General features: G+C 33.8%; 1 protein-coding gene across 2 annotated transcripts; it reads left to right on the top strand.

Annotated features, from left to right (window-relative positions):
- Positions 1-4,197: 4,197 nt before the first annotated feature.
- Positions 4,198-12,307, top strand: si:ch211-132g1.1 (T-cell surface antigen CD2). 2 transcript variants are annotated; one of them, XR_007929214.1, is made up of 6 exons: positions 4,198-4,455; positions 5,887-6,186; positions 6,289-6,531; positions 9,109-9,261; positions 10,250-10,626; positions 10,749-12,307. XR_007929214.1 is itself a non-coding variant. In XM_051888045.1 (5 exons), exons 1-5 carry the CDS (start codon positions 4,398-4,400, stop codon positions 10,543-10,545), a joined length of 1,050 nt encoding a protein of 349 aa, XP_051744005.1. In that variant the 5' UTR covers positions 4,198-4,397; the 3' UTR covers positions 10,546-12,307. The 2 variants fall into 2 exon arrangements, 1 of the variants encoding a protein (XP_051744005.1); XM_051888045.1 differs by having other exon boundaries at positions 10,250-12,307.
- The last annotated feature ends 511 nt before the right edge of the window (positions 12,308-12,818 follow it).

Raw genomic sequence — 12,818 nt, 5'->3', positions numbered from 1 at the left:
AAAATGTAATTATTTTATGCAGCTGTACATAACAGCGTTATTAATATTATCATTAAAGGTGCAGTAGGTGATCTTGGAAATGCTAACTTTCCCTGCTAGCATTGAAAGCATATGAATCCCATCCTCCGGGCAAATCGCTGTCCAAAGCCACGCCTCCCCCAAAACACATGAACGCGCACAAAGACAATGAGACGACCAGAGACAACATTATTGGATTTCATCATGTGTCATTCACCAATGAGAAGACTTTACACTTACAGTACAGTGAATAACTTTGAAAATATAAAAATTGTTCCCAATTAATGCTGGGTGCTAAGCTACATTATGCGTTATACTGTCAAAACACATCAAAATCGAATCATACCATGTACCTACCTGGCCAAAAGAAATACTGAACCATGGCAGATCATCTTCCAGACCCATTGACTCCCGCAGTTGTCTCCAGCGTGGAAAAGCAACACCAATGCTAATTCCGGTTTTAGCTCTTCTGATCTAAGAGTGTCTTTCTTTTTGTAGATCCTTTGCCACGTGTTGTCGGTTCAGAAGGAAAGTTAGGTTGCTGCTGTTTGCCTGCCATTCTCACTCTGTCTGCACAGCGTTGTCTGCGTGAACCGGCTGCGCAGTGGTATGCAAACACAAATTGACCGAGAGGGACACATGCGATCATTTTGTTCTGACCGAATGCAATGATTGAACAAACATATTAAGGTCCTACGCCTTCCACAGACGATATAGATATATAAAAATACATTTAGACCACTTAACATAGTGATTGATATCAGGATATAAGGAGACTTTCAACCAGCATAACAAAAAAATGTTTCTGTAGAGAATCACCTATTGCAACTTTAACTAAATTAACTAATTAAAAACATTTCTGTTAATTGAAATTAAGCTGAAATATAATATAAATATAATATAAAAATTAGTTGAAATACTTTAAATGAAAATTTAAGAATGTTGCTTTGGCAATAAATTGAAATAAGTTTCATTTGAAACACTAAAATTATTAACTGGAAAACTAAAACTAAAATTAAAATGAATTAAGCCTAAAGTGAAACCTAAAAGCAATATATAAAAAAATAACATTGCAAAAGCACAAAAAAAAATGACAAAAAATTAACTAAAATTAACACGAAAACTATGCACTGATTTATTATATAGAAATAAAAACTAATTAAAGATATACCAAAATTATAACAAAACAAAACTAAAATAAAAACTTAAAACTTAAATAACACTGCTGTATTGTTATCCATCAATATTGTTATTTCAATATGAAAAAATGTGTTCGTTAATGTTTAAATATATTTTTTATTATAAATATGACCCAGGACCAATACATTAGCTACCAAATTATTTCTAACAAAGCTGTAATATATGTAAATAATTATGATGATAATGAAACGTGAAAGTATTGTTTTCATCTACATTAACTCATTGTTTTCTTTGCTCTTCACTGTTGATGTCGACAGTATAAACTCCAGTGTGTTTGAGCTGCAAATATCTCTCCAGTTCGTTTGTCCATGCTTGCGCGGGATTTGAATTTGGTGTTGGGAATTTCAGTGCTGCCATCCCAGTCCCATTCAGTGATCTTCACAACAACTCCAGCATTGTCTCTGTGTTTCCATATAATGCTGGTGGTGCTAGAAGTAACAGATCCAGTCACTTGAGTGAATGCAGTTTCACTATTCACAGCTTTCGTCACATGATCACCTGTATCATGATCTTTTACGCCCTCTTGTGACAGAAAGGAAAGCTCAATGTGAAATGAACTTCACAGGAAATAAAAGAACCTCTGCTTGATTGTGTGACAAATTTTTATACCTTTGGGGAAATTGTTTGTGAACCTTTATTATGTTAATGCAATAAGGTTCTCTAATATGGAGTCAAATCAATGCCACATATATTTGCAAAAGAAAGTATTGTAAAAGAAAAATAAAGTATCAAGCAAAAAAAAAAAAAGTCGTTTTGATCTGCGTCTCAAGTCGATGACATCCCTTGGTGGGAGGTGTGGCCAGGCCCGCTGAACACGCCCCAGTTTCTTGACTCCACCCCAATGTCAAAACAATGCCATGAAGTGAAACGCACAGAAAAGTGAAGGGAAAACAGTGTTGCCAACTCACACTTGACTGAAACACAGAATTAAAAGAACATTGCAAACAGATTAGTAGGTGTGACCATGGAAAATTTGTTGCAAAAATCATTGCTGCAAAAAATCTGTTTCAGAGATAAAGGATCAAAGTTCTTAAGCTTCTTTTACAGCTCTCAGATTTTTGTAATTAATTATATCTTTATTTTTTGCACTACTTTTCTTTTGCAATTCTTTATTTTGTTTGTAAAACAACTTTTTTGCTCAATACTTTATTTTTTTTCTGCAAAACTTTATTTTCTTTTGCAAATATATGTGGCATGGATTTGACTCCTACTCTACCTCCTCCTAGAGCTTTAAAGCTACAATCACCAAAATTGGCTTCAGACCTTCAGTGTGAAATAACTTGGAAAAACAAAAGACTTGAAATCAAAACTTGAAAAGACCTATACTGGAATGTTCAACTGAGCCAATAAATGTTCAGTTTCATTATGCTGAATAAACCGCTTTTGTGAAGAAACAGCTTCATTTAATGAATCGACAGCCTGTTAGCTAATATGCAACATAGCTAATATTCAACATTTTTTACACTAAACGATACTTTTAACTGCATGTAGATTTTACCTTGATAATATTGTTTTAAGAGAAGGCAGTGGGAAAGTCATGACAGGTAGGACTCATTTACAGCATTACCACCAGCAAATGTGTAATATTTAATAATTTCTAAAGAAAATAAACAATATCAATGTTTTCTTTTTTTTTTTTTTTTACCAATTATAATAAGACTTGAATGACTATGACTGCCATGCACTATGATGCTGATATAATGCATTTTAATAAAGAGAAAATTTAATAAGTTAATTATAATTATTGTGTTATATTGTTGTTTAATGAAAAAAATAATAATAATAATAATAATGTGTTCTCTCTGTGGCTTCCAGGTTTCAACAAATGAATTAGACTTGAATTGTAATGACTTATGACTGCTGTGTATGCCTAATATTTTTTTTGAATTTGCAAGCGGAAAGACTGAATGCTTCTCCTGAGAGAAATCCTTTCATTTTTAATATTTAAAAAATGTTTGTGTGCTGCTGCGTGTCCCTGTGTGTGTAAAGCCATTGACTTTAGACCAGGTTTCAGTTGGTTAATGGAGCAGTCGTTTTCAGTTGCCTCAAAATAGCAACATGCCAACAATCCACCTGAACACACCTAATTTTCAGACCAGCACGACCATGGGCAAACAGATGGGTGTGAGTGCATTTGCTATTTAAACAACGTGGCGCTGGACGTGACGGGCTGACACTAGCAAAAAACACTTGCATCGCGCCTGGTGTCACATTGTATGATAGGGCCCTTAAACTTAAAACATTCAAAAACTTCAAGATTGTAAAACTACGTAAAACTATTTGCCAGGCTTTCTCAAGCCAACATCAAAGTTTAAAATGACTATTTTTTAAATCTAGTTATCCAGAATTGTTTGAATGATCCAGCCTTGTCCAGCTGACCAATCAGAGCATATTGCGTTTTTCATAAGAAGGGGCAGACAGGAACTACACAGAGCATTACTGACAGACTGGGAAGAGAGGAGCTGCAACAATATCAAATCTGGGAAAAATCATGTGTTTTTTGACATTCAGGCATGAAAACCTATTCTAGAAAAGCCCAAAAACAAAATCAAGACTTTGTAAAAGGGCATAACAGGTTTAATGCACATGTATAATTTCTATATTTTTATTTAGAACAAAATGAAGGCGTCTCAATAGAAAAGTTGCTCACAAGATGGCAGCATTGTATGGCATTTAAATTGTCACACAATTATGTATTTAAGCCACCAGGTCACTGGTACAGACACGCAAACCATTTTTGGGTCGTGATCCACCAGTTGAGAACCACTGTCCTAGATCCAGTATAAGATAATGTGCAAAGCATCCAGAGAAAACCTTTCTATATATAAATTATTTAAAAATATATAAATATATATATATATATATATATTTTTTTTTTAAATCAGTGCTTGACAGCTTTCTAGTCCGCAGGATCAAGATAAAAATAGCTGGCCAACATCTCGAAACATCAGATGCATTCTATATTTGTTAGACAGAAACACCTGCTTTACAGCAGCACATTAGATGACATTCTTCCACACCTGTGAAGCACCGTGTCAATTTTTTGCACAACTGACATCTTCAGTTCATGATTCTGTCTGCATAACCGCCAACTCTCTGATCACAAACAGGAAATTCTTTCTGTTTCCTCCAGTTGATTGTAAAAAGGTTCTGGAACATTTGCCGTGTTCAGAAGCGCAATGAGCTGCCAACACAATCTGTTATTTTTACTCCTCTGTGGCTTCGCTGCACTCTCTGGTAGGTTGTGACTTCATTTTGTATAGATATGTTAATAGAAGTGGAAAAGCTGTTTTTCTTGTCTATTTTGTATATGTATTTTTTAGTTGAAATCAAAAGTTACAATGTGAATAAAAGATATTACGAATAGTAATCCATATTAACATTTTTTCTAATGCTTACTGCGTTATTTTATGTCAACTCAATATTATAAATGACCGTAAATCATGTTGTTTTGTCAGTTAACTTAATGTAGGAACATCTGAACTCACTTCAAAGAAATGCTAGTGAAGGCCATTTTTAAGTGTCAGATCAGTAAAATATCTCAAGGCAACAAATGCACTTCTACTGTCCTTTTCGGTCACTTTTAAATGCAAATCTAGTGACGTGTACATGTAAACTGCTGCAGTTTGTTCATGTCTACATTTAATAGAAGACACTCACAGAAAGTAGAATATTTAGATATGCAGTCAAATAATAGGGAAGGCCAGTATAAAAATAAAGGTTCTTTATTGGCATTTGTGGTTCTGTGAAGAACATCCATGGAATCTTTCCATTTCACAAAAAGTTCTTTGTAGCGGAAAAAAGTTTCTTTGGATTATTAAAATGTTCTTCAAAATAAGAAAGAAATTTTCTTCTTTTAAGAACTTTTGACTGAAAGTTTTTTTGGGGACCCAAAATGTTTTTGTTTTTCCTATCCCTGCTAAAACTCTCTTTTGGAACATTTATTACTATAGTTGTCTCACAGAGAGCTCAGCAGAAAGTCTGTATTTCAGGAACTATAAGGTTTTGAGTCAAACGTCTTATTTAACAAATGCTTATTTTATCAAGCACTGATTTGTTGGTTTCAAACATCAATTTCAAAGTGGTCTTAAATTATAATAATTTTTTGTGAAGTTCCAGTATCATATTATTTTTGTATTATCTGTTGGACAAACAGGGAAACACAAAAGAAACACATAAGACTATAAAAAGTCACTATATAACAAAGACAAATTTGAACAGTTTTATTTAGATATATAAATGTCAACTCAGGGCATATATGTTTACAATTTTACACAACTTTAAGTTCTGTTGGCCATAACAATGGTTTAGTATTTTTTTGCTGTTTTTATAATAGTTTTACTGTTTAAATTATGATTTAATAGGCTGCCTAATGTGACAACTTACCTTGTACAATGACGACAGATCCTGTTGTTGTTATTTAGGAGTCAGTGTGTGTTAAATGAACTGTATTTTTTTGTATTTTTAATGGTGGGAATAGACTATTGAACTGTGTCCAACAGTTTTGTCTAAGGTTAGTGTCTAAACTGGAATTAATTTTTAAAAAGAAACTCACCCTAAGATTTATTCATACTCCATTTTTACGCTTTTTCCTCATAGTGAACCACATATGAGCAGTTGAACCCTGTTGAGTTTTATTAAATACTAATGTAATTTTATTTATTATAGTCTCAACAGAGGAATGTAAAAAAGATCTACAAGAGGGAACATCCTGCTTCATTAAGCTACCAGAAAAATACAATGACAAATCTAAGGACATAAAATGGACCCATGTCTCCAGTGACGCCGTAATTGAGAGGAAAAATAACAAGATAAAAAAGTCAAACGCTGAAGGTTTAACAATGGATGAAGATGGATCGTTAAGATTTGAAAGTGTTAGTCTGAATTACATGGGCAAATATTTATACACTGTTACTAGTTCTGATGGTACAGAGGTTGGTAAAGATGAAGTGGAAATTAAAGTATATGGTAAGGTGGCAAATATACCCTTCCAACACAATAACAAAATAAGATTGTATATTTCTATAGTAGTTACAGTAGTAGGAAATAACCACCATGTTTCTGTTACAGCAAAGGCCCCTAAACCTGTTGTGAAGATTAGCTGCACCGCTGCTGGGAATGCTACTCTCACCTGTGACATGGGAAACAGTAAAGATCTGACTGTATCCTGGTATAAAGAAGGCAACTACTTCCAGAATGATAAAAAATCTCAAGTGTTCTTGTCATCTGCACAAGTACTAGAGAATAAACTGTACTCATGCATGGCAAGCAATCCTGTCAGCAAGGAAACAAGTGATAGTATTACAGTATCATGTAAGTTATTTTTATTTCACATGCTTTTCATTCCTGAATGTACCGATTTTGTGTTAAAATTAATTATTCAATCTTTATCTTTGTTAAAACTGCTCGTGTGTTGTCTCTAAGGAAACATAAAACAAAATCTAGACCTTTCGGGTTTTGAACAGACCTGAACTTAAATATCGATGTAAAAAATTAAGATGTCCAGGTCTGGCAGCTTTGGCACTTTTCATAATTTCACTTTTGTTTCATAAAGTATATGCACTGGTTTTTGGTCTGGCTGTTTCCTGTTTTTGCTGCTGACGTACAATCATGAAACAACAACCGTAAAACAACAGTATTTTTCAAGTGCGCATTGACTCAGCAAAATGGTATTAAACTGTGTACTAACTAAAGAGAAGTCAAAAGTTTAGACACCCTGTTAAAAAACTATTGTAATTAGGTATCGCAACTTTAGAATAACATCCCTAGACTGAACTTGCTGAGATAACTCAAAAATCCAAGTTGTCACTTAATGTAGTTTCACATTTAAAGTTAAATATAACTTAAAATTAAGGCAGCACAAACACTTACTTTTTTAAGGGCCTTTTTTAAACTATTCTTTATTCAACATCAAAGTTAATCAAAACTATGAAATGACACAATTATGTATTGATGAAAAAAAGTTAAGATAAAATAAATAGGAGAAAATTCTTCCTTTATGTTGATGTCAATGAGCTGCACAATTAATCGTAAAAAGATTGTTTTATTGTTTTAAATCTTATTTTATTAATTACGTTTCGGCCGTGTCTATTAAACCTTTGACAAACTCATACCTGTTGTTGCGCTGAGCCAGAGAGAGCAGTTTCGAACCACACAGTAGTTATTTCTATGTTAAAAATATTCAAATTATCACAGAAGTACTGAGAGAAAAGTTTAAAGTTAGAATAAAAACACTGGGACGATAGCGATCAAAATAGAGCAAACCATCTTTTGAAACTAACTTAAAGGGTTAGTTCACCCAAAAATGAAAATTCTGTCATTAATTACTCACCCTTGTGCTGTTTTACACCCGTAAGACCTTTGTTGATCTTCGGAACACAAATTGAGATATTTTTGTTTAAATCCGATCGCTCCGTGAGGCCTACATAGGGAGCAATGACATTTCCTCTCTCAAGATCCATTAATGTACTAAAAACATATTTAAATCAGTTCATGTGAGTACAGTGGTTCAATATTAATATTATAAAGCAACGAGAATATTTTTGGTGTGCCAAAAAAAACAAAATAACGACTTAAATCTGCTGAAATCACTAAAACTGCTGAAATCACGTGACTTTGGCGCTCCGAACTGCGGATTCAACACGCTGATTCATTACGCTTCGAAGCTTCCTGAAGCGGTGTTTTGAAATCGGCCATCACTAAATAAGTCGTTATTTTGTTTTTTTTGGCGCACCAAAAATATTCTCGTCACTTTATAATATTAATATTGAACCACTGTACTCACATGAACTGATTTAAATATGTTTTTAGTACATTTATGGATCTTGAGAGAGGAAATGTCATTGCTTCCTATGTAGGCCTCACTGAGCCATCGGATTTAAACAAAAATATCTCAATTTGCATTCCGAAGATTAACGAAGGTCTTACGGGTCTGGAACGCCATGAGCGTGAGTAATAAATGACAGAATTTTCATTTTTGGGTGAACTAACCCTTTAACTTTGAAACTGAACAACGGTTGTTTAAATTACGTCTTACGCCACTAAGTGGCGACAAGTGACTGTTGTATATGTATTTGTCATTGAATCGTTCATTCAAAAGATTTGTTCAAAAACACAGTTTCATCTTCATCCAGTAATGAAACAAGTCATTATTAATGAGTTATTGAATTAATTCAAAACCATTTTTTTTTTTATAATTTATTCAAATTAATAAAACATTTTTCCATTTTCAGAACCTCTAGTAAATTACATGTTATTTTGTTTAGTTTTAGGCCTATATTCAGAATTGTGGGAGAATCTTGATCTCTATTTGAAATCAAAATATCGTGATTCTCATTTTATCCAGAATCGTGCAGCTCTAGTTGTGTTTCCATTCAGACTCAGAGGTATTTAAATTTGCCAACATGCTTGACATTTCCTCCACTTTGCAAGCAACAAAACGATACAAAGTAAGAGAAAATACAACCCAGACTAAATTAAAAATGGTTCACTTTTGGTCCTGTATTGGGTTGTACTGTAGATTCCGGCCTTCTAAGCATTATTGAAGGAGGAACATGCATGTTGCACACTTGTTGATACTTTTACTTCACTATCCAATCCAAATCATCAAGCAGTGGACATTAAAATGAAATGTATACATTTACAGAACTATATTCGACTACAAAACTAATTCTAAGCATTTAAATGGTAGTTTTCAGATCAAATTGTTTTCACGGTAATTAAGAGCAAATTCAATAAAGTGTGTCCAAACATTTGACTCTCTCATGAAATAACATTGGATCGTACAGTATTACACATCATGCAGTTTGTAGGGTTTTAAACGGCTTAAAACAGATGTTTTATAATGATCCACTTGTCTGTTAATTGATTTTATCTGTTCTTGTCTTACAGGTAAAGGCCCAGGTCTTACTAAACTCTTTGGCTTTGATTTCTGGCTCATGGTGGGCATCCTAGCCGGCGGAGCAGCCCTTCTACTGCTGCTAATTTGTGTTCTCGTCATCTGCGCATGTCGAAGCTGTCATCAACGCACGAAGCGTCAACAAGGTGAGCGACATCTTCATTGCCTCTAAAATAAATCAGTGAGCATCTGTATTTTCAACAAAAGATCAAACTGAAGCTTTGTTGTGCTGGAAGAGTTTCCGCCACAATCCGCAATGCCAAATCTTAAATACGGTCATTTAAATAAAATTATACAATTTTGAACTAACCTATAATTGTACCTTCTCAAAAACTGGCTATTCGTTATAATTAACCAGTTTAAAACAGGAACACAAAGCCTTTTACCACAGTTCTATTCTCATTTGTATTAGATTCAACATGTTGACTTGAGGATAAACTGAATCTTAATCTCAATAAACTGAAAAAAAAAAAAAAAAAAAAAAAAAAAAAGTTTAATGCTTAATATTTGTAAATTTTGAATATGTTAGGCCACTGTGAGATAGTGCATTTCCCAAATCTCTTTGTTTAGGCTGCACCAGACAGATCTAAAAAACAGATACGACCAAGCTCTGCTTAATATCCTGTATACAAACGTCTTTATGTGGTTTTCTGAGACATTTAACAGAACACTCAGCACTAAAAAACAGGTTTTCTAAGAATCCACACTTTCAAAATTGAGTAGAATAGCTTATCGACAAATATATCATATTTACTGTTTGCTAGTATGTAGAATTAGCATTACTTGGTATTCATTTTAGAAAATTACTAAGTGCTCTGTTGGTTGCAGAGTTTATGTTTTCAACAATTTCTTTATTTATGAAGATTAACTACAACAGGATTACAATCAATTACAATTATCAAGAAGTTGCTATTAGTAGTTGCTATATAACTTAGTAAATATTATGTAAATATTAATCTCTGACATTTGTCACCCTGCTCTCTAAAAAATCCCTATTAGTCCACCACTTCATATAACAGATCAACTTTACCGTCTAGTACAGTTCACAACACGCAACTTGTAAAAAAAAAAAAAAAAAAAATGCAAAATTGAAAAATGCATCGTTATGAACATCTTGTCTTTGATATCTTCCAGATGAAGAAGAGTTAAGGCTAGCAGATCTTACCCCAGGACATACCAGTACAAACAGATCCAAACAGACCGCTAGGGGGCAACCGGCACCCCCCATCCCGCAAGAAGACCCCATGCCCTGCAACCCATCTCCGGAAACCCCGCCTCGAACCCAGAATCAACCCAAAGCCCAGATCCGTGCTCGACCCCCACCACCGCCTCAGGACGACGATGAGGAAGACCCGCCTCCCTTACCTCGCCCGAGGAACAAACAGCACCGAACCAAGAGAAATCAAGAGCCGTACCGACCAATGGAATGAGATGCTTGAATGTTCACTGAAGGATAGTAATATGGGACTTTCTTAGAGTGATTTTCATTGACTTAAAGCCATATTTTGATGGTAAGGGTGTCACTAAAGAAATAGTTTTCTAAAAATGACAATTCGGTCATATACTCACCCTCATGATGTTTCAAACTATTAGCTATTATTACTAAACTATTATTTCCTTTTTTTCATCTTAGGCAGAATGTCCAAGCTGTTCTTGTCCATATACAAGGAAAGTAGATGGTGATTTATAAGCTTACCATAAAAAAAAAAAAAAAAACGTCCTTACGAATTGTGCGCTATACTAAGTCTTCTGAAGTCAATTTATGTCATGATTTACAATGCAAAATATTGACCTTTTTTGTTAGAGATTAACAAAATTGAATCTTCCAAACAATGTTTTTTGTCTTACCCTAAATCATTATAAATATATATTTTTTTCTCTTTATTTAGATTAAAACTAAAAAATCCGTAATATAATTATTTATTAATTAGCCTACAATAATTATTTACATTTTAGAGTTTTTGGGATTTCACAGAAACTGCATACTTTCATCATTCGTCTGTGTGTGTTTACGTCATATCCGTAAATAAAGGAAAGAATGTTTATTATATATACTAACCAAAAAGAGTTTGCAAGCAAAAAGAGAAAGTGACAGTACCAGTAATAAAACACGAATCAACATAGTTTGCATAGCATCCCATTTGCTGTGCACTGACTAAGTTCACAAAACAATGTTTATGCTGATAACTGTAATACATTACAATGCCAATCTCTTAACCAGTAATTTCTTTGGTCTATTTGACTATAAATAGTCTTGCCAAGTTGTAGCTTCCACCATTATCTGATATGAATAGCATTTTTGTTGCCAAACGTTTGTAACGTTATTTTAAAACAATTGATTTTAATAGGTCAAAACAACAATGGGATATAAGCTATTTACCAGCTGGTTACATGGTTTTTTGGGAATTTCTGTCTTCCTTGCGTTACTTGGGAGAGTTAGTGACATTTGCACTGAAAAGGGGATCATCTGTAGACAACATGGCCACAGCATGCGCCTCAAGCCATCAGATTCATCCGCGCTGCGGAGCCGAAGCACAACTCACGTAATGACCAAAACAATGTTCCTCCGCAAGTAGTTTTATAGTTCAACCACTAGAGGGCCAAAAGTTACAGCTTAGCTTTAATATAATAGAATATCACTTGTTTACGAATATAAAATAATGTTTGAGAGCTTTAGAGAGTGGCAGACAAAATTATAAATGAAAAACAACTTCAAATTTTATCTTGTTTGTAAGGTGAGCGTGAGTAAATGATGGCAGAATTTTTATTTTTATATGAATTATTCCTTTCAAGGTAATTTCTCCCATGTTCTTATTCGTCGCTTTAAAAGTCTAATACAAAAGAGGTCTTGAACATTATACTAACTACTGTTACTGTGGATGCATCATGTTTATATTTATTATCTAGACAGTTGGTTATGTGATCTCAACATGGCAGCTGTTTTGAGAGGGAACCATACTTAGGTACAATTAACAAGATTTTTTCAGCTAATCTTCATATCATTCTTTAGGGGTAAAACTTACTTAGTGCAAAACAAAAGTGTATAGTTTGTCTATGAGCTGGTTGGTGCATGATGTGTGATAAAACTGCATTTTATATAGTAATTATTGTATTTTGTGTGTGTGTGGTTTTTTTTTTCCTTTTTTTTTGTGAGACCATAAAAGAGGAAAATAAATGCATTTATATATTTAAGTGTTTGCGCAGTTTTCAGTTCCTTATTTTGCATTATTTTTCCTTCAAGGTCTTCTGAGAATGTATTCTAAACCATAATAGATACAACAGTCTTTTGTCAATGCTATAATTGCACCGAATTCATGGTGCAAATGCAAAGTATGCTTCTGTAATGCAAAACACGTTTCATTTCTTGTGCTCTGTGGTGACGTTTTCACACTTAAAATCTACACATCTAACCAGCATGTGAAGGCCTCAGGGATGTGGTTAACTGCATCTCATTTCACCCGCAGTCATGTCAGCTTTTCTTCTATTGTTTGCTGTTTTCCTGTGCGTGGGAGATGACATGGTCTCTGAAGATGAAGACTGCACAAGACACTTAATGCAGGAGTTCAAGACAATACATCAACTTACTTCCCTATATATTTTTTAAAGATTATCCATCCCAGTCACACAATGAATATTGCTCATAGCTTGTTCTAAAATAGTAAAAATTAATAATGCAGGAGAAAAAGATTAATTTTGGGGCCCA

This window comes from Ctenopharyngodon idella, chromosome 1 (assembly GCF_019924925.1).
Source record: "Ctenopharyngodon idella isolate HZGC_01 chromosome 1, HZGC01, whole genome shotgun sequence".
Taxonomy (NCBI): domain Eukaryota; kingdom Metazoa; phylum Chordata; class Actinopteri; order Cypriniformes; family Xenocyprididae; genus Ctenopharyngodon; species Ctenopharyngodon idella.
The sequence above is the reverse complement of the archived record's forward strand: the minus strand, read 5'-3'. Positions and strand labels throughout refer to the sequence as shown.

Coding starts and splice junctions, on each gene's coding strand:
- si:ch211-132g1.1 (XM_051888045.1), top strand. CDS start 4,398: ATGAGCTGCCAACACAATCTGTTATTTTTACTCCTCTGTGGCTTCGCT. Junction 4,456..5,886: donor TGGCTTCGCTGCACTCTCTG/GTAGGTTGTGAC, acceptor TATTTATTATAG/TCTCAACAGAGGAATGTAAA. Junction 6,532..9,108: donor TGATAGTATTACAGTATCAT/GTAAGTTATTTT, acceptor CTTGTCTTACAG/GTAAAGGCCCAGGTCTTACT.